We start from the raw sequence: 27,236 nt of genomic DNA, 5'->3' as shown, positions 1-27,236 counted from the left end.
GACAGCTTTTCAACATGTAAACCTATAACCTGACATCTTTGCTTAAAATGCTTTAATAGGTTCCTTTATTCTTAGACTAGAGACCAACATTTTTAAGATGGCCAACCACGAAGCTGCTCCTGCATTTCCCTCCAGCCTTTTCCTCCTCATTTTCTCCGCTCCAGCTGCAGTCGTCTTTGGTTTGCCACGGTTCCCTCCTCCCACATGAGATTTCCTCATGTTGTTGCTTTTGCCTGGAATGCTTTTCCTCCGACTCTCACTATTTATTAATTGCCAGTCATTCTTTTAGATTTCAACTCAAACATCACTTCCTCAGGGAAGCCTTTGTGATGCTTTCCCTTACCCCAGCTTCACGCTAGCTGGGTCAAGTCCCTTTTTAGACATGATTGGCATTATGTACTCCGCAGACTTTATCACGGTTATAATTACATACTTATTGTGTGGTGATTACAGGATCATCTCACTGATCTTTGTCACTAGACTACAAGCTCAATGAAGAGAAAAGCAGTCCATGGTTTTTCTCATCATTTTAGCCTCAATATCTAGCAAAGTTTCTGGCACATAGTGAGTAAGTATTATTTCTTGAATGAAGAATGAGTCTCTCAATGGGGTCATTAACAAACAGTTAAAGCAACGATAAATTTCCATTCACTAGAATCTCTTTGATCAGTTTGAAAGATAAATGAAATTATTTCAAATTCTATGATGAACAAATTCAATGATTTTCTTTAAACTCCCTAGAATTTTTGGCATCCCATAGATGTAACCACAATGAAAGTTTATTAGTGTCTTCCTTGAGTTATAGAAACTCAGAACTGGACTGCTAAATTGGGCTTTAACTATTTTCTAGTACAGTTCCCTCATTATATGAGAAAGAGTCTTAGGAGATCTTCAAAAGGTCATCTAGCCTTTTGGTGACAGAGCAGGAATGAAAATCAGCCATTTAAACTCCCAGTTCAATGTATTTTTTCCTATAACTATGTTGCAATTTCTAGGTTTTATGGCTTCATTTTCATATTAGAAATTTGGAAGAACCTATAAGTACCCAGAAGAGAAATCTCCAAATGGTTAATTTTCTCACATCATTTAGATTTATGCTTTAAAATATTAAAATAAATAGGAATATTTTTAGAAGGGTAAAAAACAAGCCTAATTTTGTAAGAAATGAACTTGTAAAAACTTCCATGCCTTATTTGTAATTTTCATGGTGTGCCTTAAATGAGGGTGAGAAAGGAATGATACATTTCCCATTTCTTAATATTCTCAAGCAAAAACTTGTTCTAGTTAAGTCTGGTTGCCTACAACTCAGTTTATAAAAACCCAAAAGAAAGGCAGGTTTTGAGGAAGTGGCTGGGGAAGTGACATAGTGATGGAAAAGCTCCACTGACATCCAGTCTATTATATCTAGCTGTGTGACCCTGGACTCTTTACTTCCCCTCCGTAGATTTCACTTTCCTCATCTGTACAATCAGGAGATTGATCTAAACCATGGCTCTGTCTGTTGATGAGCTTCCAAGATCCCACTAAGCCCGTTGGTGTGCGTATGTGAGTGCACATTTTTCTGGGAAGATTGGCACAAGGGTCAGGGACACAAAACAGGTTAATTGCCTCTGTACTAATATATGAGGTCCCTCTTAACTTTCAAAATGTAATAAAGCTATAAGTGTAATTATAATTTCTGATGGAAAAAAGGACTTAGTATAATTAGCAGCATGAGTAGTAAGATTATTTGAAAAGCATATTCTGCACAAAGGAATACTGCTATCATTAACCATACACTCAAGAGTCAGCTGAAGAATACTAGAGCCCAGTCCAGGTTTTCCATAATTGGCATCAATTGCCCCAGACGATGTAACTACATGTGATAAAATCTCAATATGTCACATATTTTTATTATCAATATGTTAATGATCCATCAAAGTCGGTCTACTACTTAGGATTACATGGAGCAGATACAACCCAGAGCAGACGCCAGCAAATAAAGTTACTTTCTTACAGTTTTCAGGATATCTATTCCAAAACCACTTGGATTATAACTTTGGATGGTCGAATAGCCACAGTTGCTATACTACACATATAATTACTAAAGACACAGAAATAAAAGTTACCCTGCTTATTCATGTACTTCCTTCCTTACTTTCTTCTTTAATTTAATAAATATTCCTTAAATGTCTACTGTGTCAGGCACTCTTCTGGACACTTGTGAAATATCAGTGAACAAAATAAATATATTCCACCCTCATGGTGCTTATCTTTTAGAAGGGGAGGAAGAAAATAAACATGTATAAAAAATATGTAAATTATTTATTATTGTTAAAGGTGATGAATGCTTTGGACAAAAAATAAACAGTAGGGAGATTAGAAATACCAAAGGTAAAGAGAATGGTTCCAGTATTAAATAAGATCCAGTATTAAGTAGGACCCCACTGAGAAGGTATCATTTAACAAAGACCAGAGATGAGGGAGTGTGCCAGACAGAGAGAAGAGGCAGGGCAAGGGTATGCTTGGTTTGTTCAAGGAATAGCAAGGAGGCCACTGTGGCAAGGAAGGAGCAAAAATCATTCTGCTGCTGTGGTCATGAAATTTGTAAAATTTCATCTTCCAGTCAACACTTCATTTTTTATTACTTAACTGTTTAAAATGAAATTCATATCTTTTGTATAATCTTACTAGAAGCTCATCTTTGTAAAAAAATGCATTCAAAATTCTTCCGAGAATTTTAAAATCACCCCAAACCACGATCTCTGGTTGGTAAGCAGTTTAAGTCTCTCAGTTCCCACAAACATATATTTGGCAAAGAACTGTTATATGACAAGCAAATATGCCATTTAATAAGAGATGATGTCATTATGAAGAAATCAAGTAAAAGACCTTCACTTTGAAAATTTAGAGATTGGGCACAAAGCATTTGTTATATTCCAACAAAAAGAAATTCCAAGATTCTTAGCTAACATGAAAGCCCCCATTCTTTCTGAAATGTCACTGTTTCTTTGGCATTTATTACATTGTTTATTTCATTAACTGTCTTCCAGAAAATGAAACAATCATGACCACTGTACAGTTATCATGGCATTTATCTGGGTTAATACCCTCAAAAAGAATACACACATAAAAGTAGCACATTTTTACGAGGGGAGGGTCAGTCAGCCCTCCCCCAGTACGCATCTTATTCCTGCCTAGAGCCTTGCATGAAAATGCACTGTAGTCTCCCACGCCTACAAATGTAACATAAAATGTATGCAATCATACCTTGCCCAAATGGTCCTTTTTGCCAAAGCCAGTGGCAGCTGCAATGCTCTCTGCTCCCTCCACTGTCTTCTGCGCTACTGCTGTCACCCCTGTCACTACCGCCTCTCCAACGTTCGTCACTTGCTCTTTGGTCTTCTCAGCCACTGGGATAAATCAGGAACAACAGGTTAAGGGATGGTGGAACGACAGCGACTTAAAAGTAATTTCACTTCTAAAGATCTATGTTAGCACGTACCGTAGGCAACTAAAGAGTTAGAAGACAGAAAAGCTACAGAGATTTCTAAGGGAGCATGGTTTAGCCAAACATTGAATCTTTGCTAAGATATTTTGTTGTAATCATACAGATATTAAAAGGTGTTCCAAGTTTAACGATCACAAATTTAGAGCTATGAGTGATTTGGGTTTGGCTTGCATTTTATCAAGGAAAGTTTACAGAAAGCAAGGCTTACAGGTGCAGTTATAGCTGCATCAGACTCAGCACAAAATTTCTTTCTTTATTTCAATTTCAATGCCAATTCTTGGATCTCACTCAGGTTGTTCATTTTCACCACACCTTCTGAGGCACACAACACGTACATGCTCATGCATGTTACTATCAGAAATGAACAACGGAGTGAGGGATGGTTACAAAGGAACTTTGTTCTTCCTATAAAAGTTCAGGTAGTTGAAACAGAAGGAGTTTTAATAATAAGATTGATTTTCAATGATTTTAATGGGAACAAAAGAGTTAGACATTAAGTAAAGTATGAAAATTAAGAGGCTTGTTGAGCATGTGCACAATTTTTTTCATAAAACACAATACGACATGATGATTCAGAAGATTTTTTTAAATAAGCTAAAAATTTAGAGAAGATGGTGCAAATAGTTTGGGATTAGATTTAGACAAAGATTTAATCTCATATCAAATATTCTCCAGGACTAAAACCGGATATAATTGCTGAATGAATCTTTTTATATTACCTCAACATAATTACCACATACAGTAAGCTCCAATAAAAACATTTGTTTCAATTAAATGAAGAGTTCTATGAAAAAGCAGCAGAAGACAAGAGATTCTTCTCTTTAAATAATTTCAAGGTCAATAGAGAACTAAAACAACACCTCTTCATGCTAAACCTTACAACATTTAAGCTCATAAAGCCTGGGTCTTACATCTCTTATCTATATCTAGGTGGTATTTGCCTTAGTTTCTTTTTGCCCTCCAAACTCACGTTTTGTCTGCTTTCTCCCTAACTTTCAGGAATTTTTAGTTTGGAGTGATATTCTTCCTCAGGCTCTCTCCTGAGCAAACAGAGACACATTTTCTTGTCATGCTTTATGCTTGTATGCATCTTCTCTAGAGAAGTCCAAGCCTGAGGAACCGGAGGATTTACACGATATCAGCTGCTGAGGGTTATTGTTCTGGTCATATGACTATTATACAGTTCATGTCACCAGTTGGGAGAGGCCAGTGGTTAAACAGTGTGGACAAAGCAATTGGGCTTTGAACAGACTGTGTAGGTCCTGGAAGCTAAGGCAGTCTGTAAGGAGAGAGGCTTACCCCACTGTCCCAGGCAATGAGCGGAAGCTGAAGAGGCCCTAGAGTCTAAACCCAGAGAGCGGGCACAGCACGTGTTGCTGGATATTTGCCTTCGGCCACTTCTGGGGATAGGGCTGATGCCTCCTAAAGAGTAACGGCTATTCACAATGAAAGCTCCATTTAAATGCCAGTGAAAAGCTATACTGGAAATTCATGTTTTTAAACATTTCCAGAATGTTGATCCTTTAAAAATGGTGAATTATGGGGTTTAAGTTCTCATTTTTTTCTTTTCTAAGAACACGAATAGAATATTTTGCTTGAAAATGAACATTTTCTTGTTATAAAATCTCAAAGACAAAAATAAACTTTGATGTTTTTACAAACTCATAATTTTTCTGCCAGCCATGAAAATTTATTTTTACATCTAGATAATTCTTTATATATGTATGAACTTTATTTTTAATGCACATAAACTGCACAGTAAAATGTACTTTGTACATTTCATTAGGTTTCATCATTGTAAAAATAAGTCAATTAGTTATCTTACAAAAAGAGTGTTCATGTAGAAATAACAGACACATTTTAAAAGATTTCTGTAGGATTGGATTTATCTAGTAGATTAGCCACTGACCTTGAACCCCTATTTTCCCCTGTTAAGACCTTTTACACTGTTTCTCTGTTCATTGACATTCCAAACAAAAGGGGGACAAAACCAAAGGAAAGGAGACACACCCAAATTAATACATTTTGCATCTCATAAATGGTGTTTATTTTTAAGGGAAAAAACTTCATAAGAAGGATCAAAAAGATACTTTCCACGCAACCAACTGATGGTATAATATTTTAACTCACTTATGTTTTCCCCCAAATGTGCCAGTCTTCCTCATTTTGGTTCAAACAGCTCCATCTGGCCAGAAGTCTTCATCCGTCTCAGCTATCCCTCTATCTGTTTACTCAGCAAATTCAAGCTGGTGTGTTGAAACTCACTCAATGTGAAATTCCATGTTAAAAACCTCTCCTCTTTCTGTGACCCCATAAAATTTCAGATAAATCTCTACTATTGAACTTTTTACATTGTGCCATAATTATTCATTTTCCACTAGTCTGTTTGTCAACTTCCACCAGTGTATTTTGAGTTCATTAAAATCAGAGATCCTGTTTTATTTTTCTTTTTAGTATTTCACAGTAGATGCTCAATAAATAATTTTAAATACATCAAAAGGAATTTTGCATATATCTGTAATTGAATTTATACATTAATTTCAATAATAAGATTTATATTTGACTTTCATTAAGTTAAAAATAAAATTCCAGAAAGAAAATGTAGCATCAACTTTTAGAATAGATACAGTAAATCTAGCCTTTGACATTAAACAAAATTATAAAATTAAGAAGATCTAGTTTTGAATTGGTGTACAAATTATAAACTTGAGGAAAATAAATTTATGTTATAAAACAATTTAATAAGGAAATTTAAATTATAACATGTTGAAAATTAGTTGTGTTCATTATCATGTAATAAATTTATGTTTATAACAATGAATGTAGATTTACTGAAGTCTGTGTTTCCGCAAAAATAGCTAAAAGGATAGATCTTGGGGAAGTTTTTCTTTTAACATTAGCTGACAGTGTTATGTACTACACAACAGTTTCTTGCTTTCCTGCTTTGACTAATAACAATAATAAATAACATTTATTTAGCACTTATTATGTGACCATAATAAACATTTTAGACTAAGTATAAGTGACCAATTCTCCCTTTCCTAAGCCATTGGGGTAATTACCTTAAGCTTATTGGAAATTTATAGTGAATAACCCTATTAAACAAATTAAGTAATTCATTTATGTGATATGGGAGAGAGAAGCTACTTACTGTAGCTGATTTATCCCAAGGGAATTCTCATAGCCAGACTATTTCTGACAACATTTTTGATATTTTGCTACCGCCAGAGTGGTTGATTGTTGCGACGGCTGCAAATATTGCCCACACCGAAATCGTCATGGCCTTTCCGCCTAGCAGCATTTGCACAGTCTTCTGTGGAATGCTAGTTTAGTTCAATCCTAGTAACTACTGAAATAAGGTCAAAGAAATTTGAGAAACTCTAGATTAAACTGAATTATGCAAATTTCTTTAAGTAGGACATCTCAGATTCTTTAATATGCTAAACAAAAGACATGATACGCAAAGTTTCTCAACACTATCAAATCATGGAAACATAAGCTGGTGGGCTATGGTTTTTCAGGAAGTGTTTTGTAAAATATTGCCTTATCATACAAATTTCAGTCACACACATACACACACACACAACTGATGATTCTATTATTCTGGAGAAGATGCAAAAATTCTGACTTTTTCAACATATCCCCTCCATCAGATGACAGTATTAGTTGTATTTAATTTTTACCACCGTCTCTGAATCTTGCCACATGCTTATCTGCTTTCTAAACCACATGTCTTCAACTACTAAATGGATGGAACAGCACTAATCGGGGAAGGCCCTTCAGATAATACAGTCTCCAACCATCTGTCATTCAGTTCTTATTAAAATCATGCTTAATAACATCATATTTATAGAAGGTCCCAGAAGGCAACATATTTACTTGCCTCGTTATCAGCATTACATAGTTGATAACAACAGAGCAAATATAAGCTGCATGCTTTAACTTAGCTTCTAGCAGAATCAGTTTCAAAGGATTGTGTTTTAATTTCACACTCTCATTTTTATCAAAAACATGTGTAAAATAGTTGTATGATTTACTTTTCTCCACTAGCTATAAAAATGTTGCTCAAGATCGATCTATTCTAAAGGGATAATAAGTAACACCTGTATAATACATACTATTTGCCTTCAGTATTCTAGGTGCTTTGTGTACATTAATTCACTTAATTCTTTTATGGATGAGGAAACCAAGTCACATGGAAGCTATGAATTTTGCAGAAAATTACACAGCCGGTAAGGGGTAAGCAGAAATTTGAACCAAGGAGTTCTGGCTCCAGTGTTTATAGTCTTAACCACAATACTGTATTATTAATACTCCCTTTTGATTTTCCCTATTTCTAGTTTATAATGCAGTAATAGGAACATGTTATTTCTCTGAGGCACTATTGTGTTTACTGCTTTCTGATCATATGAATTATATTTCTGGTTATATATCTTGTCTTACCACACCTGTCAGGAAGTTTGAAGTACACACAGCATGAAACTCAATTACAGCAAATCCGTAGGCTCTTAAGGTTGTTAAATTTTGCTTCTCTTTTCAGTTTTCTATTTCTATCACTATCATCTTCCTCCTCATCATCATAACCACCACAATTTTCATCCTTTTTGTCATTTCCTTATTGTAATCTTCTTATAAACCTATTCAAATTCTTGGTGAAATTAGGCCAAACAGAGATAAACACAATAAATAATTTACTGGTCATCCCAAGATGTTTCCTAAAATGTCTTCTGAATCATCAAGGAAATGTTATAATTAGTAGTTTAGTGTCAGAATATTTCAGTGTACTCTACAGAAAATTGTGCCTTAATCCTTTGAAAAATGACAATCCTTATATGTTATTTATACTAGCAGTTTGCCAGAACATTAAGTTGGTCAGAATACTCAAATGCTATACTACTATAAATTAAATATAGCTGGTCAATTCAGAGTCATCGTTCTCCACAGTTAAATATATTGTGTTTTATTTATTTATAATAAATATTTACCTATTTTTAAATATTTAGTAAAGAATTAAGGTTAAACAAAGCTTGATGTTCCCTTAGAATGCTCCTCTATAGGCACAGTGGTTGTTTACAACTGCACTCTGAGCGATCAGTGTTGGGGCTATACGGCTTCCTAAATATTTTCAATACCATCCTTGGTTAGAAGCCCCAGGGAGCTTACCTGTTGTCACACCGTGAACCACGCCTTCCTTGGTTTTGGAGCCTATAGAAACAAACAAATTCAAAACATAAGTCTCAAACTGGCCTTATAGTGCTGATTAGCTCATTTTAAATACAACTAATCAAAAAATCTCAGTCTTCAGAAGCCAATAGATAAAGATATCCTCAAAATAGGGGGCAAAAAAGCTAAAACAAGGAAATTCAGTAATTACTACAACACATAGAAGAAACCAAAGCTAACAGAAGGTTCTCCCCAATTCATAATTTACCACAAAATGGTACTTTTGATCCCCTTGTGTTCCACTTCACATATGAACTTACAGAGGGAACAAAAGGTGAGATAACACGGGGGCTGGGTGGGGGATGACTGGATTCAGAACGGAGAAGCCTTACTAAAGCGCAGTGCAGCAGAGAGACTGGCTAACCCATGAAACACGAGTAGAACAGGGAGGGCAAGAACGAATCAACATTTCTTGAACACCTATTACGTAAAAGGCATGTTACATCTCATCACAGTTGATCTGTGTAACATCCATTTCACACGGGTGTTTTATGAAATTTTATATAGTATATATACAAATTTTTATATTTCAATTTATACATGAAGAAATTGCAAATCAAAGTTAAATGATTTGCTTAAAGTTGCACAGGTCATAACTGGTTACAAGCACATTCAAATTAAGGTCTCTGTGACCCTAAATTCATTCTCTTTCCACTAAGCCAGGCAAACCTTTAGAGGGAATGCAGTATTTCATTGCTCAAGTGTTACTAATGCTAGTTTCAAGAAGAGGTACGATAGGAATTTCCCTAAAATCTTGACCATTACTATACTTTTATACAAATAATTTATTAATATTTGTCATTAAAACTAAATTTGTTAACAATTTTATTCATAACTTCTCTAATATTGGATTTTTCAGTGTAATTCATACCAGTTTTTCAAAAAAATGTTTTTGGAGAAAATAACAATGGATTGGAGACTCATTTGGAAACTACCCTATAACTCAAATAATGTAGTTCTATCAGACATAGAAGAACATAAGGAAATGAGGACATAAAAACTGGGAAATGATTTAAACCTATATTTGGATGTTAAAATAGTTACCAAACTTCAGTTTTCAAATGCAGTGTTTTACCAACCCTTACTGAGTATACCAGGAATAACTGTAAACACATTTTAAAACAAATAAAAAAGTGCAAGGGAGCCTCAGATTCCTCATCAGTAAAATTAACACCTGAGATTAATTAATCTCTAAGAAGCTGGTTCTTTAACCAGAGTGCAGCAGAATCAATTGGAGAGGGGGCGGGGTTAAAAAGGCTGACTATTGAGTCAGAGCCCCAAACATTCAGTAAATAGCAGGTAGAGATATCTGCATTTTTAATAACCCTCATGATCTACTGCAGGCAATTCGTGGATCAAATTTGACAAACACTGGTCTGAAGCAGTTTCTAGTTCTAAACTTATTTAAAATTTAGAAGTACATGTCTGTGATTTAAATAATCATATGATCAATAAGATGATCTAGATAAATATACAGAACCACATTAAAATGTTCATTGAATATTTTCATGAAAATATATAAGTATGGCATTAAGTGAAATTTGTATGCAACATATTGAAGTTTATATTTTAGAAAATAGTCAAGGAAAATTTCTACATTTAATAAAACAATTTAAATATATTCAAGATCTTCCAGGGGCCAGCCCCATGGCCGAATGGTTAAGTTCGCGCGCTCTGATTTGGCGGCCCAGTGTTTCGCTGGTTTGGATCCTGCGTGCAGACATGGCTCATCAGGCCATGCTGAGGCGGCATCCCACATGACACAATTAGAAGGACCCACAACTGAAATATACAACTATGGACTGGGGGGCTTTGGGAGAAAAAGCAGGAAAAAAAAAAGAACCTCCAGTTTGAATATATTTAAGGACTTTCAATAAAAACAAAACATAAAATAAGCTATAGCTTTGTAGTTAAGAATGTGGGTTCTGAATTCAGATTTTCTGGATTTAAATTTTCACTCCACCACATAATAATCAAATATATAGCACTCAGCCAACATGGAGGTCAAAGGAAATAACACAGACAGAGGCCTTAAAACAGTGTTTAATCCATATTAAACACTTAGTGGTAACTGCTCTTCTTCTTTGCATATAATGTTTGTAAAGGGATTTTCAGTTTAAAACATAGAACAAATCACCAAATCATAAATTCATATAAATGAAATTGTGCAGTTGTTAAATATGTTAAAGGATACAGGATAGTATTTTATATATGTGATGTTGTGTGTGTGTATGAGTGTACTTTGCAGGCAATGCTCACTTTAGGTAGTATGTGGGATCATGAAATGACTGTGACAAGCTGAGTTCAAACTGTGGAAATTGATGTTAATAATCAATGAGGAAATTATGATTAATCAGTGGTAAAAATTACAATTGTTCCACGATCCTTAAAGCTTTTGTCAAAACATTAAAATTTTTCTTAGTCATTTATAAATGTATAGATAACTGAAAAAATTAGTAAAACTATTTACTTAGTATACTGTAATTTAAAACATTGAGAATTAAAGTGTTTTATTTCTTTGTAAAAAACTTAGTGAGTCGTTTAAACAGTGCCCGTGTTCTCGTTCTCACTGTATAACTCCCTATACGGGGCGAGCATCTTTTCTGTCTTAGTGAATTGTCATGCTCCTTTGTAAACCTGGATCAGTTTCCAAAATGTTACACTTTGCACTTTTAATGCCATGATGTATCTCTGGCAGCTCCTTTAACGGGAGGTGTTCTTTCAGCACCGCTTCCTCTGGAACATCTTCACCTTGTTCACCACAACCAGTTTGCCCATGTATGTTGACACCTTCACCTTCAATAAGTTCCTCTGGTTGCATACTCAGAGTTTCTTGAACTGTGGCAATGTCAACCTTCCCATAGTCAGCTATTTCTTCTATAAATAAATCTATGTTTGATTCAAATTTTCCTTCCAGCATTTTTCACTTCATTTCTTTGCTGCGCTTTCATCTTTTTTGGCCAATTTCCTCTTTCAATTATGCATTTTTATAAAATATCTTGTGGGTTTGTCAGTGCGAGACAAGGAGGCAACATAACTATGGGCTTTGCTGTCTGTAGGAGGTGAATAACCGATGCGCAGTGACCAAACAGCAACAAACTTTGAAAGAAGTGATGTGATTTGATCATGGATTATAATGGATTTCTGTTACTTATGTAATGCTTTGCGGGCTGAAGAGTTAAGAGCTAAGTTTGTACTTTATGCAATCACTTACAGTTTATGTACTGTGGTAACAGAAATTGGAACTGTGCTGTTATTTAAATGGTGTTATTTAACTAACTGTGGTACCTGAAATTTGTGTGTCCTGGAACTAAATAATGTGAGGACAGCCTGTATTGGAGAGACTATTTCTTATCACTACCCACTTGCCACTCCTTGTACCCCATATTTAAAAAATGACTATATAAAGAAATGTTTAACAGTTGGTCTGTGGTCTTTCCTCTCTGCCTCAGTAGTACCCGAGAATTTGACCTTTGGCTAAATCATGGAACGTATCCTGAATCAAAGATAAATGAGGGTCTTGACAGGGTCGCTTCTTATCAAACCAATTACCTGTTGTTTGCTGTCAGCTGTTTAGTAGTATTTGTAATTAATGATTAACCTTTAACTGATAAGTATTCTGTAATTAAAAAGACACAGCTACAAGATAGGTGCCAAGTGGCTATGTGACTAGTAAGATATAAAAGCTGAAGGAACACCAGAACCGATGGCTCCCTGAGCTGAGGCGCTCATGGTATTCCACCTTCTCTCTCAGGGCTTCACGAAGCTGCAGAGTGAAGGTTGGAAGTAATGCGTGGAAGTTGCAAGAACTCAATTATACTGTTGTTGTGCGTGTTCTGTCAACTTTCTCAACTTGGTGCAGGTGAAGTATATTGTGACTTGAGAATTTGATATCAATCCACGCTCATGACCACTGCTGCTTATTAGGCAAAGTGGCATTTGAAGAGTTTTGAAGATCGTTTTCTTGCCTTTACTGTTATAATACTTGCCATTATATAAAGAGAACTAATTTTTTTCTGCTTTGAAATTTGACTCTCAATTTATAATTTCTGAGCCATTTTATTGAGAATATCTTTGTCTATTAAACTGAGGTGTATTGAGAAAATTTGTGTATAAAGATATCACAAAAGGAGAACAAATCATAAAAATAACACTGATTCTTATGGTAGTTCTTCAATTAGTTAAAACATAGTTGCCAAAAGTATATAATAAAGGAATGCAATCACTTTTCTTATGAAGTTTATGAAAACAGGGTGTCCAACTTTCTCAGCCATGGTAAAATTTGAAAATTTTCTTTAGTCACTCCCAATTTTTCAAACTAGTCACTGATAATAGTTTTTGCAATGAAGAGTGAAAGATGAAAAGAAAATATGTTCGAAAAGTACTTATTCTGTTGGAGAGTTTATTTGATAATAACCATGGCTCCTATATATAAAAATGTGCTTCATAAAAATTCTCAACAAAAAATGAGCAAATCAAATCCAACAATGTGTAAAAGAACTATTCATTATGACCTAGTGGGATTAATCTCAGGTATGCAAGGCTGGCTAAACATTCGAAAAGTAAAATAACCAATCATATCCAACACTTATTCATAATAGAAACTCCCAGTAAACCAGAACTAGAGGGGAACGTCCTGAACTTGATAAAGAATATCTACAAAAAACCTACAGCTAACACCATATTTCATGGCAAGCAACTAGAAGCTTTCCTACTAAGACCGGGAACAAGGCAAGAACGTTCTCTCTTACCACTCCTTTTTAACATCATACTGAAAGTCCTAGCTAATGCAATAAAATAAGAAAAGAAAATTAAAAGTATACAGATTGGAAAAGAAGAAATAAAACTGTCTTCCTTCACAGATGACATGATCATCTATATGGAAAATTCGAAAGAATCAACCAAAAAACCTCCTGGACCTAATAAACAATTGTAGCAAGGCTGCAGTATACATGGTTAATAAAACTCCGTCACTTTCCTATATACCAGCAATGAACAAGTGGAATTTGAAATTAAAACAGAATACCATTTACAGTAGCAACAAAAAAAAATGAAATACTTAGGTATAAATTTAACAGAATATATATAAGATCTGTATGAGGAAAACTACAAAGTTCTGATGAACAAAATCAAAGAACTAAATAAAGCGACATTCAGTGATCATGGATAGGAAGACTCAGTATTGTTAAGATGTCAGTTCTTCTCAACTTGATCTATATTTCAATGCAATCTCAATCAAAATCCAAGCAAGTTATTTTGCAGATACTGAGAGATTCTACAGTTTATGTTGAGAGGCAAAAAGCCCAGAATAGCCAATACAATATTGAAGGCAAAGAACGAAATTGAAGTACTGACACTGTCTGACTTCAAGACTTACTATAAATCTACAATAATCAAGACAGTATGGTATTGATGAAAGAATAGATAAATAGATCAGTTGAACAGAGTAGAGAGCCAAGAATTAGAACCACATAAATATAGTCTACTGATCTTTGACAAAAGAGCAAAGGTAATACAATGGAGCAAAGATAGTCTCTTCAACAAATAGTGCTGGAACAACTGGACATCCACATGCAAAAAAAAAAAAAAAAGAAGAAGAAGAAGAATCTAGACACAGACCTTACACTCTTCACAAAAAAGTTAACTCAAAAGGGATCATAGCTCTAAATGTAAAATGCAAAACTGTAAAACTCCCAGAAGATAACATAAGAAAAAAACCTACATGACTTTGAGTACGGCAATGAGTTTTTAGATACAACACCAAAGCATGATTCATGAAAGACAGAATCGATAAGCTGGACTTCATTAAAATGTAAAACTTCTGCTCTGTGAAAGACAGTATCAAGAGAATGAGAAAAGAAGCTACAGACTCAGAGAAGATGTTTACAAAAGATACATCTGAAAAGGGACTGTTATCCAAAATACACAAAAAACTTTTAAAACTCAACAACAAGAACACAAATAATCCAATTAAAAAATGGGCAAAAGACCTTAACAGACACCTCACCAAAGAAGATATAGAGACAGCAAATAATCATACGAAAAGATGCTCCACATCACATTTCATCAGGAAAATGTAAATTAAAACAGCAATGAGATATCACGACACACCCTATTAGAATGGCCCAAATCTGGAACACTGACAACATCAAATGCCAGTGAGGATGCGGAGCAACAAGACCTCTCATTCACTGCTGGTGGGAAAGCAAAATGGTACAGCCACTTTGGAAGACGGTTTGGCTGTTGCCTACAAATCTAAACATATTCTTACCATACGATCCAGCAATTGTGCTCCTTAGTATTTACCAGAAAGAGTTGAAAACTTATGTCTACACAAAAACTTGCACATGGATGTTTATAGTGGCTTTATTCATAATTGAAAAACTCGGAACCAACTACGATGTCCTTCGGCAGGTGAATGTATAAACTGTGGTACATCCAGACAATAGAACATTATTCAATGCTAAAAAGAAATGAGCTGTCAAGCCATGAGAAGACATAGAAGAACCTTAAATGCATATTACTAAGTGGAAGAACCCAATCTGATCAGGCTACATACTATATGATTCCAACTATATAACATTCTGGAAAAGGCAAAAGTACGGAGACAGTAAAAAGATCATTGGTTGCCAAGGGCTGGGGGAGGGAGATGAACAGACAGAACACAGAGGATTTTTAGGACCCTGAAAACATTCTGTATGATGCTATAATGATGGATACCTGTCATTATACATTTGTCCAAACCTACAGAATGTACAACGCCAAGAGTGAACCCTAAGGTGAACTATGGACTTTGGGTGATTATGATGTGCCAATGTGCCAATTGTAATGAACGTACCACTCTGGTGGGGGAGGTTGATAATGTGGGAGGCTATCTATGCATGTGTGTGCGCAGGGAATATATGGAAAACCTCTGGACTCTCCTCTCGATTTTGCTGTCATCCTAAAACTGCTCTAAAAATAAAGTGTTTAAAATAATTTTAAAGTGTGTTTTATTACTCATATGTTCTGTTTTATTATGACATTCTCACAAAAACTCTGCAAGGTAGTTGCATTTATCTAAAACATATTTTTACAAATGAGGGAAGTGATGTTTAGAGATGTTAAGCAATTTCCCCAGTAACAAGTGGTGCAGCCTAGGCTAGAATTTAAGTTTGTCTGACATTAAGTCTATGTTCTTTCTAATTTACCAGGAGTCAGCAAACTACAGCCTATGGGCCAAGTCAACTCACCACCTGTCTTGGTAAGTAAAGTTTTATTGAAGCACAGTTACGCTATTATCATCTATGGTTGTTTCACAACCAAACAGCAGACTTGAGCAGTTGAGACAAAGATATTATGGCCTAAAATATTTACTACCTGGCCCTTTATGGAAAAAGTTTACCAACACCTGAACTATAATATTACGTCTTCTCATGGTCACTTATCCTAAATCCTGTGTCTGAGTTCAACTTTTAATTAGACGTCAGAAACTAGCCAATAAACAACTTATAGAATGAACTATATGATTAATATCATGATAGGTATTAAAGACGATTTTTTTAAAATGTGACATGTAAGGAAATTACAATTTTATATAATAACCTCAGAGAAAATAACAGAAATAACCTCTGAAAAATAAAATCATTTTATTTGCCCAAACTCATAGCTGACAACGAAAACAAACAGTTTTCCAGAGATAAAACATGTTTATTACCTGGAAAAGAGTAATGTATTAAATTGATATTCAATAATTTTTGGACTCAGTACAAACTAATGAAATGAGTATTAGCATCCTAAAAAATCTTACTAAAAGTTACTAAGTTATAAAGTAACTGAAATCAAAGAATAGTTGCAAGCATGTATTTGCACAACTTGGAAAACAGGACAAATATAAAGATACATGTTATCTGCATGTCACTCATTCAGTAGTCCAAATTCCATCTAAAAAGATATAATTCACACTTCACAGAAACACTTATTAACTCATCAATTTTTTCCTCTTGTAAAACACTTTAATGATTTCCTGAAAAAATGTTTTAAGATAGAGAAAGAGTAATTTCGCTGAAGATTTGTGGTAAGATAAAGTCAACATAAAAAGAGTCTATGAACAGTGAGAAAAAATAATATGAGAAGCATTCATAAAAATCATTCCAAGTATAACTTTTCTCCTGCCCATCAATGTTGGAGAGACAGGGTGGCTTCCTTTCACCTCCCAGACGTTGGCACAGCACCCTCGGCCACCCAATACGCTCATCCTCCACCTTCCTGCTCATCCTGCCTCTACTGCTGCTACAGCGGCCACCAGAGAACAAGGAAGAGCTCAGAGGAGTAGAGAAGCAAGACAAGAGGCAGAATAGCCAGTGGTGAGTGTGTGCAAGTGTGTCCGAGTGTGTGCACGTATCCCTGTGGATGAGTGTGTGTATATCTGTTTGTCTATTTCTTCCCTAAAGAATTTCAAGTGGTTTGTAAAATAACACCCAACCTAACACAGTTCAAGATAAAGAAAGAGAGTCAGGGTCTGCATGAAAACTTCCAGGTGGGAATAGGAACAAGTAGGAGTGATAAGCATCAATCTCATTATTGGCTACGTGTGTGCTGTTTGATAAAGGAACTATATCAATCTCTCCGAGATCTTAGTAGCAGGTCTCAAGCACTTCCTTAAGCTCTTAGTTCCCAGTTTACCAAGTGGTCACAAGAAGTAACTCCACCAAAGACTTTTCTGTCCTTTCCTTTTTAGGGTCACAGCAAGTCTCTTTTTACATATCCCAGGGCCATACCAAAGTCTCATTTTAAAATAAGAATACACTAAAATTATCAAATATTATTCATGATGATAAAGAAATCAAAGGCTCATGTATGATTTTGATTCTTAAGAATGTTCTTGATTATTTTTAAAGACTGAGTTTAAAAAACTGTCATCTGAAATATAGCCACTTAGTACAGAAACATTCATTAAAAAAAACCCGAAAAAGTCCTTAGTATTATCGCAAAATTAAATAATTCGGTAAAACAAAAACTTAGCCCCACTTTTTACTATTAGCTCAAGTATACACATTCACCTACCCACACATACCTCTGACTCAGTACATCTTTTTGACACGTGACGACGCAAAAATGAATTAAGCGAGAAATACCAGCATTTAGAGTATCAATCATCCTAACCCATCAGCCATAAATAAACATCCAAAAGACATTGGAGGCTTACCTACCTACATAGAGAACGCCCTCTTTGGTCTTTCCTGCTGCTTCTGCCACACCCTGTTTGGTTTTTTCAGCAGCAGCCACAACTCCCTCCTTGGCCTTTGAAAGTCCCTTCATGAACACATCCATGGCTAATGAATTCCTTAACACCACACCACACTGGAGAATACAAAATACACTTGGAATGAGAATTCTTGAGTAAAACAAAACAAGATCAGAATCACGCGAGGTAAAACCGCTGAAAGATCAGTCGAACTCCTAAAAGTGTGAGACTCTTTCAAGGGGACCCTTATCTCAGCCGTTGGACAAAGAAGCCTTTTTATAGCTTTTGCATTAAAAATTTAGTACCCTCCCATCCATCTTGGCTAGCAAAAGTCTAGCCGCCTAAACATGGGTCAGGATGAATCGTTGGAGCTGTGCTTGCATTTCCTAAGCGAGCTGCATGAAAAGATGGACCTCTTTCAACTTCTTGCCAGGGTCCAAACTGTGACAGTATAAGCTAGAAGTACGTTTAAAAGACAGGTCACAGGAAAAGAAAGGGAGCTAGAGGCATGGGACCAGGGGCACTATTAAAATGAATCCCAGAAAAGGGCTAACAGGTTGATCATGGAGAAAGCAGGGAAGGGAACTACTCACTCTGGATGTGGCAGAACCTCAGGCCAACTGTGAGCCCGCCCGCCCTCGCTCTAATCCACCCGACTCTGCACCCCTGCCCGCAGCTATCTAGCCGAGCAGGCGCCCGTTCACCCCCGCCGGCAGTCAACCCCGCCCGCAGCTATCTACCCGGAGCAGGCGCCTGTTCACACCCGCCGGCCCTCCAGACGCGCGCCAGCCGCCCGAGGGGGCGTTCTCAGCGCGCGCGAACCTGCTACCCACCCCGCGCCGGCACCTGTTAACCCCTTCCCACCTGTTGACTTGCCCTCTCTGCGCTTCCATTTAATTATTTGCCAAACACAACTTGTTTACTTTACAGAGAGAACCGAGAGGGCGGACTGGGTATTTAAAGCAAGAGAGAAATTAAAGTTGGATGCTCACGCTCCATCTAGCATCCTCGCATTTCCCAAAGGAAAAGCGTATCCCGGAGAAGCCAACCTCTCAGCCTTTGGGGACGAGAAGAGGGAAGAGTCAGGTCAACCTACTTTCCTTAAGCTCACCAAAGTGATAAGTACCCACCTCGGAGAGACCTGACACAGCGGGACCTCAAGGCAGCACCAATCCCCCGCCCCCACCCCCACCCCCCAGGCGTCCTCAATGACTCCTCTCCAACCAGGTTTTCTCCAGGATTTCCAAAGCTGCCAGTTTAGATCCACAGGTACTTACCTGAGTCCCTCTGCTCCTCAGAACTCCGACTTCTCCCCCACCCCTTTAAAAAAATTTTAAACAATTTCCTGATTATTATTTAAATAGGTAGAGGGAGACTAAGGAGCGGACAGGAAGGGCGGAGGCGGCACCAGGAGAGGGACGGTCCCCAGGGGAGGCTGCTGTCAGCACAACCCGGCAAGGAGAGGCTGGGGGCGTGGGAGGCGAACCCGTGAACTGTAGTCGAATTGCCACTCCTCGGCCCCCGCAGAAGAGAATCCGAGAGAAAGACACAGAGGGTAGGAGGGAAAGGCGGGGAGAGAGCGCGATGGATGCTAAGGGCAAGGCTTGGGCCCCAGGTCTGCTCTAAGGCCAGCACACACCTCACCCCGCGTCGCCGCGCTCGGTCGCTCGCCCCCTCTCAGGTCCCCTTCCCGTCGTCGCGGTCCTCCTCCTCCTCTTCTTCCTCCTCCTGCTCCTCCGCTCACCGCCCCCGCAGCTGATTTGTCAGCGCCTCTCCCCGCCCCTCTCCCGGCACTCGCCGCTTTCCCCGCCGCGTGCACTTCACTCCTCTTCTAGGATGGGGATGGGGGTGGGAGGAAGGCTGTACCTCCAACTCCAGCCGCCCGCCTGCTCCTTGGAGGCGGGAGGGTGGGGTGTTCTGCGCTTCGCCTCAAGTTCAGGGTCACGGGGACTTTTGTGGTGATTGGGAGCGGTTAGGCTTAGGCTGATGTCTCTCCCTCTTTCCCATCCCCCCTCCCTCCCTGTCTCCGCCTTTCCCTCTGGTTCCTCACGGGGAAGCCAACCTAGGGGAGCGCGAGTCTGAGGGATGGACCACCAAAGATAGAGCCAATCTCTTGGGGAGCTGCCGAAGGAGACAGCTCAGGAAGGGTGCTCACAGAGGCATCGCCAAGAGTACGTTTCCCTCGGATCGCTGAAATTTGATTAGTGGTTGTAGGACACAACCTTAAGGTTGCTTTTATTTAAATACCTTAAAGATTTTCGTTTGCTCTGAACCTCGCGTGATCCCGAAAGGGTCCCGCGGGTGGAGAGGAGACTAGTAAGGAAGAGTTACAGGTCGAGGAGGCGGGAGGAGGCTGGTCAAATCCTCTTCCCACTCCACTATCACCATTTTCTTTTCCACCAATCGGCGGCTGCCAGACACCGATTTTTCCTATCGGCGGAACAAGGAATAGACATTCCTCAGCCGTCGAAACCAAGCAGTTGTATACAGCTTTTCGTTCTCGAAATGGAATTTACTTTCTAGATTCTAGTGCCTGGATGGAGGAGACAAATCCCGCGTGGCTTATTCTCCCGAACCATCATATCCAATTTCTTCTTCCACCCTTTCTGAAAGGGAGATTCTACACACCGCTCACCTGTCTGACTTCTGGTTCACGTTGCCCTCGGAGCTGACACCCAGCCCCATCCCACACAGACACACAGGCAAACGCGCGCGCAGGCTTCAAGACAATTTTTGCATTGCTTAACGTATTTTCACCTCTTTCGGAGCTGGAGGAAAAACAGCTGTTCCAGGATCACACCAGAATGGAGTACCAAGCTCCTCCCTCTGACAGAATGCCTGTGCTTTCTTTGCCTGGATTGGGAGGACGATTTTAGCCCTGGAAGGGAAAAAGAAGTCTTTGCTGTATGCTTTCATTTTGTTTTGTGTTAATTTTTTGTAGGAAAAAAAATGCTGTCTCTGATCCTTGTTCTCACTTGGGTTCTGAAATTTGAGTAAAATGCAATTTAAATCTGTGAAACAATTGTTTGAAACCCAAAGGGACAGGAAGCAACTATATTTATTGCTTAACAACTCCTTGCGCTACTGTCTGTCCTTTTGAAAAGCAGCCTTTCCAAACCTCTCAGACTGTACTTTGTTTTCTTGTGATCAGAGAAGAAGGTTAACCTGGGGGCTGGTTTGCCGTCTGGTTTTGAGAACTAGAACAAGTTACGCCCTCCTCTTCAGTTTTCTCTTGTAAAAGGAGAGGAACCAAGATGACCCCTCTCTTCAACTTCTTTATCATGGAAAATGCTCAAACATGTGCAAAAGGAAAGGATAAAGAGGTCTCGTGTGAACGTCACCCAACGTCCACAACTTTTCAGAGATGATCATGTTTCGTCTATGTGCCCAGCCACTGCCCATTGTTCATCACTGCCACCTCTCTATTCTTTTTCACTAAATCCCAAGAACTACATATATCTTTTCATCTGTAAATATTTAAGCATGCATCCATAGAACATAAGAACTATTTTAAAATAATGACAATAACTTTTAGATGGTCTTTTTAAAAATTGAAGTATAATTTACGCAGAGTGGAATACTCAGATCTTCTGTTGCTTTAAATCAGTTTTGAAAAATCCATGCAATAGTGTAGCCCACACCATTATGAAGACCTAGAACATTTTCATCACCTCAGAAAGATCCCTTGTGCTGTCACAGTTATTTGTATTCTAGAATTTCATAAAAATGGAATCATACGATATGAACTTTTTTTTATCTATCTGGCTTCTTTCACTCAGTATAACATTTGGGAAGTTCATTCATGTTGCTGCATGTGTCAGTAGTTTATTTCTTTTTATTGCTTTTGATTGTTTCTTTTTACAACTATTAATAATAAATATCTTCTACTGTGACCCATCACAAATAAGCACCTTGAGAGATTATTTAATTATTTATCGTTTAACAAGGACCCTCTTGAGACCTAGTGCTTTAAATCAAAGGGGTGAATAAAATGACAGATATTTTAGGGCCGTTGCAAACCAAAGAGAGAATTATTTTGGAGCAGTTGTTCATTCTTGTGCTTCTTACAGCATAGCATGATTCCACACTTTTATATGGCACTTTATGCTTGGCAAAAGACTAATGTACTGTATCATTTAATCATAACAAGTGGGTAAGTTAGGTTTTATTGTGTACTTTTTATAGACAGGGAATCTGAGGCTCAAAGAATGTTCGAGACAGCTCTTGAAGTGGCAGAGCTGAGATAATCTAGCAGAAACTGTTCCCAAAGGCACAACTGTCTTCTGAATTGGCAGTTATTCTCTGGAAACTTACAGATCGGGTGTAGCATGGGATGGGAGGAGAAAGGTGGGACCATGTTCTGTTAAAAATAGCCTTCGAGTTTGGATGAGACAATGAATATCAAGGAGAATTTACGTGATTACAAAGCAAAGCATTCATATTTGAAATTTTGCCTTTTCTATGTCAATAATTCTCAGTAGGGGAAGATGATTTCTCACCACCCACAAAAAAAGAAAGAAAGAATTGTAAAACAACTTTTGCCATTTTGAATTATAATTCTGTGTTTTACTCTTCTTTTCACCCCTCAAAGTGACTTGCACACAGCGAGTATTCACTAAATTTTTAATGATAATATTAATAGTGACATTCTTCATGTTCTACCTGCAGTCTCTTAGCTCTGTATTCTTAAGGAAGCAGAACTACTCAAGAACAAAGAAGGGAGCTGGAAGTTAATAAATATGTTTTTCCTTTTCATCATTGATTGATAGCACGACCTTGAATACAATTTTAACTCTCTAAATACAACTTTGAAGTTTAATCTCATTGAATTGCCTGTACCTCCTGAGGAGTATGGAAGAATAACTTATTGGGAAGCGTTGCTGATGTGCACATTTTGTTAATGACTACTATATGCATGTTTGGTTTTCTCTTTGATATATGAAATTTACATATTTTGTTACCTTTCAATAGGATTATTTTATCTGGGTTTAAAACAGTAATTTAACTATAGATTAATATTCTATGAAATGCATGATCAACTTAGACTCTCTTTGTCCTGTTCTCCATAAAAAAGTTGATTCTTTAGGTGTGTCATGTGATAAGCTTGCACTGTAGAATGGAATGGCATGAAAAATAAAGAAGCTGTCCATGACCAAGTGATTAAAGAGAGGGGAAGAATCGATTTAATGTGTTTAAGTGAGGAAAATACAATCTTTATTAACTTTGCATAATATTCCATATTTCTTGTGAACACAAGGGGCAATTTAATATCAATTCTTGGGCCACCTGTTTCTTATTCGCTATCTGAATCTTCCTCTCATCTTCTGCAAATGTATGAGAAACACAAGGTAGAGAGGTCTTGGAGGCTTCTCTTGTAATTTCATAGTGGGCACAGAAGAGAACACTTAAGGCACGGTTGGGATGGCATCGTGTATGATTTTGGAAAGCAGTTAAGCTTGAGACAGGGCAATAGGTTTACTCCAACGAGATATGAAGAGCAATGAAGAAGAGTATCGTGTTCAAAGCAGATTCTGTAATTTGACCCTATGGGCACTTCATGTTGTTTCTACAATATCACAGGCAGCAAAAAATAACAGACATTTATTCCAGTACAAAGTAGTTTATCATATTTACTAAAACTGTAATATAGCCTCAACAATGTAGAATGACTATAAATTGTGACCACAAGAAAGTGCCATGTGAACTATGTAAAATTCAATTTAAATATCCCTGTGGCTTTTGTGGTCATAAGAATATGAAGACATGCAAGATTCCAGGATTAAAGACTTTAAAGCCAGATACAAAAGATATTTAGATGTTTTAGGATCTAAAATGTTCAAATGACTTTTGTATTAGAAGAAAAAAACATGTTTAGGAGTTCAAGAAATGCACTAAAGCCTGGTGAGCATAACACACTTCTGAGAGTTGAGGTCCTGGGTGCAAGTTAAATACAAGGACTTAACGAGGCGCTACGGCTTCGTAGCAGTGACTGAGAACAGGGATCCAACCCCTCTAATCTCTAATCTTCTCACCTAGAAAGTGGGGGTGATGTTCTACTTGTTTCGTGTGGTGGTTGTAAGGAATAAATAATATGGTTCTTAGCAAAGAACCAAGCACAGTGGCCTCTCTCAATACAAGTAGCCTTTATTAATATCCAGCCCCCATGTTTTAAGGTGCCCTAGGAAGCACTTTTTTTCATTACAGGAGTTTTCAACATTATTCCCAGCCCTCAACAACCTCCCACCCCATCCCTAACACACCTCAGGTATCTGATGCCTCCCCATCAATAACCTTAGCTTACTATGGTAAGTAAAAAATTTCCAACCAGGGATGGAAGATATGGGGCGATAGAACGGGGGGAGTCAAGGGGTGTTGATAGGTATCATTAATTTAAACATCTCTTTTCTCTCCTTAATGTGTGGATTACAATAACAACATCACTCATAGTAATTTGCTTCAGCAACCTGAAGAAATATAGTAATAGTGATAGAATTAACAGTCACTATCTTTTACTGACAGTTTTACATTCTCAGGACATGGTTTCTTTAAAGGGGCGGTGGCAGAGCTCTGTATGAATTATGTTGATTTGCCAAGGGAGAAAAATAAAATGATACAACAAGTGATGTTCCCCTTTTGCCAGACTCCTTGTGACAGCAGCTCTGAAAAGCTTCAGAATGAATATCCAATTTAGAGGTAAACTCAGCCTTCGATGTTCCAAGTGAGTGAAGAATGGACAGACTGATAAGACAGTGACAGATCTACTTCCACTTTTCAGCACCATTTGTGTTCAAAAAGGCAGAAAATGGATGAAAAAACATTTCAGGGGAATTTATGTTTTGTGTAGTGTTTTGAACTGAAGTTATAATGCCTTCATAAACAGAGAAATTATAACAAATTAATAAAATGAGCATGTTCCTTTCAATACCTAAATTATCCAGGCATCTAATATTATTTCCTCTCTAGATAATTTGACAGTATGAAGTGGCATTTAAGAAATTTTCTTCAATGCTATATAAAAAGCACATCATTAATGTTTTCAAAGCTTGTTATCCCACCTAAAATTATATTAAGAGATTAACAAAAGGAAATTATTCAGAGAAGAAATTATTTTTTAATAATCACTTGATAAATACTTAACATCAAAACATATCCATGTCAATAAATAGATTTGTAACATCATTTTGACTAAAAACATTACATTGTATCGTTTTTCATCAATTGTCTGTTTTCAGTTTATATTTATTTTTAACTTTGTAAGCTTCAGGAGTGCAATTTCTCTTCCATTATCTTCACAAGAATGGGAAAAAGCTTGTCTATACATTCAGTCTAATAATTCTTCAAATATATTTAAATATTATGAGTAAGTTCTTAAATCAACTTCTCTGTGGTAAACAATGATCATTCTTTAAGGCTCATGGATTCTTTTCTGAGTCCATTTCTATTTAAAGTCCCCTTAACTTTCTTCATTAAAATATTGGACTAAAAGTTGTTTTTTGTTTTTAGATCAGGACAAGAAGAAACTCCAGGTAATCTGATTACCACAAAGAAGGATTTTTTGATAGTAGTGGCTATTAAACATTTGAGAATGGTTAAAAGATGAATTTATGTATTTTTATGTTACATTATCAAAATTTAAAGTGCAAAAATAGATCTGCTTAAATATGTAAATCTCTAATTCCTACAGGAAATCTAACTAGATGTTTCACAGATATGTCTTTAAACACATGTATAACAAAGAGAAACTAGCATTCATACGTCTTCACATAATGTAATCATCAAAAGGAAAAACTAGTTCATATGAAAAATCTCCCTGATGTTACTCAAATGAGTGCAGCAGATTGTCAAGTAAGGAAGTAGCACATACCCACAAGATCATTAAGATGTAGACAAAAGAATGTAACACACACACGTACACGTAGTGCAGATGGCATGTACAGTAAAGAAAGAACAGTAGTGAAATGATTGACCAGTCTTTTCAAATGTAAAAGGAACTTGTGGTTAATGGCTTAGTTTATCTCTGCGTGAGTGTCTATAGCAACAATCAATTAAATGAGAATTCAGTCTCCTTAATCATCATGGATTATGGTCTTCACTTGTAGGGAACATTTAAATAGTTAACACTCTCAAGATATGTTAAAAATCAAGGAGGCTTTTTATGACAGGACAGACTAAAATGATATTCTATAAAAATAATTCTCCCTTATCTTTTGTCATTACAAAAATAGTATATGTTCATTAAAGAAAAGTAAGTAAATGCTCATAAGGAAAAGGGAAAAACAAAATATCAGCATGTTCAGAAACATGAGATAACCTGTTGTGTCTCCTATTAAAAATTGCTTTTTCTAAAAGAACATTTGAAAATATATATAAAAAATGTCCATACCTTTTGACTGAGCAATTTCACTTCTACTAATATATTATAAGAAAATAATGCATTCAAAGAAATGTATTTTGTGCTATTTTATACAATTGTAAGAATTCTCTTGCGTTTTCCATACAAAGTTTTTACCTTAGTAGTTTTCCAAGTTAAATTTCTGATTAGGTTCTTATCTAAGGCCACTTACTCTCATCAATTGGTAATGATGAGGCATGCTGTCTCCGTATTCTTTCTTCTTAAGCAGTACACAAGGAAGGCAGCACCAAATACTTGCAGTTTGACCTTTTTCTCCACTTGCTCTCTGCTCTTTAAGAGGTAAAGGTTAGCTATATTTACCTCAGAAATTTGTGAAAATGGATTGAGCTAATGTACGTAAATAACTGTTAGAATGGTACGTGAAAGAGCTATTTCTACTTAACTTATAAAGTGTATTTTAGGGAAAAAACCAAGAAGGATAATCATTTTACTGGTCTTTTTCTGAGACAGACGCAGCATATGATGAAACAATGTTTCCACAAATAAAGGATGGATTTAGTTCTGAATGTGGAAGAGCTACTAATTGGATGAGAAAGAAAGTGAAGTTATAAAAACTTTCTCATTTAGGCAGAAAAACACCAAAACAAAGGTCAAGCATCCAAAAGATTCTACTTAGAAGCAAAGGAGAATTGGCCCAAGTGTATCTTCTATTATTACTAATTTCTCAAAATAATTTGTTTAAAACCATTCAGTTTTACTATCTGTAAAACTAAAGCTCCTTAACAAGTGATTGGCATCAGGATGGGAAACTGAAGGAGGTAGAGTCAACCATTTGCAACATACAGCATATGCTATCAGGTTTTAAACTAGAAATCTAAGCAAGTCTGAAAATCTGAAACAGATTAGAAGAGCCAAAAGTTAAATCAGAAATAATAATATTTGAA

The 27,236-nt window shown here is 36.8% G+C and overlaps 1 protein-coding gene across 36 annotated transcripts in view; it reads right to left on the bottom strand.

Moving 5' to 3' along the window:
* SNCA (synuclein alpha) overlaps nt 1–20,801 on the bottom strand; it is a 119,314-nt gene extending 98,513 nt beyond the window's left edge. For 3 of the 36 annotated variants that reach the window (XM_014738858.3, XM_070262276.1, XM_070262270.1), the window contains exons 1-4: nt 20,575–20,708; nt 17,905–18,055; nt 8,654–8,695; nt 3,250–3,392 (exon numbers count right to left, since the gene is read on the bottom strand). In XM_014738858.3, coding sequence (XP_014594344.2) covers nt 3,250–3,392; nt 8,654–8,695; nt 17,905–18,025 — 306 coding nt within the window. In that variant the 5' untranslated portion in view covers nt 18,026–18,055; nt 20,575–20,708. Of the gene's footprint in view, nt 1–3,249; nt 3,393–8,653; nt 8,696–17,904; nt 18,056–18,532; nt 18,777–18,931; nt 19,097–19,216; nt 20,012–20,186; nt 20,461–20,574 lie in introns of those variants that run through there. The other 33 variants (XM_014738855.3, XM_070262267.1, XM_070262287.1 and 30 more) reach the window with 29 other exon arrangements.
* Between the last annotated feature and the right edge of the window lie 6,435 nt (nt 20,802–27,236).

Source organism: Equus caballus, chromosome 3 (assembly GCF_041296265.1).
Source record: "Equus caballus isolate H_3958 breed thoroughbred chromosome 3, TB-T2T, whole genome shotgun sequence".
NCBI lineage: Eukaryota > Metazoa > Chordata > Mammalia > Perissodactyla > Equidae > Equus > Equus caballus.
The sequence above is the reverse complement of the archived record's forward strand: the minus strand, read 5'-3'. Positions and strand labels throughout refer to the sequence as shown.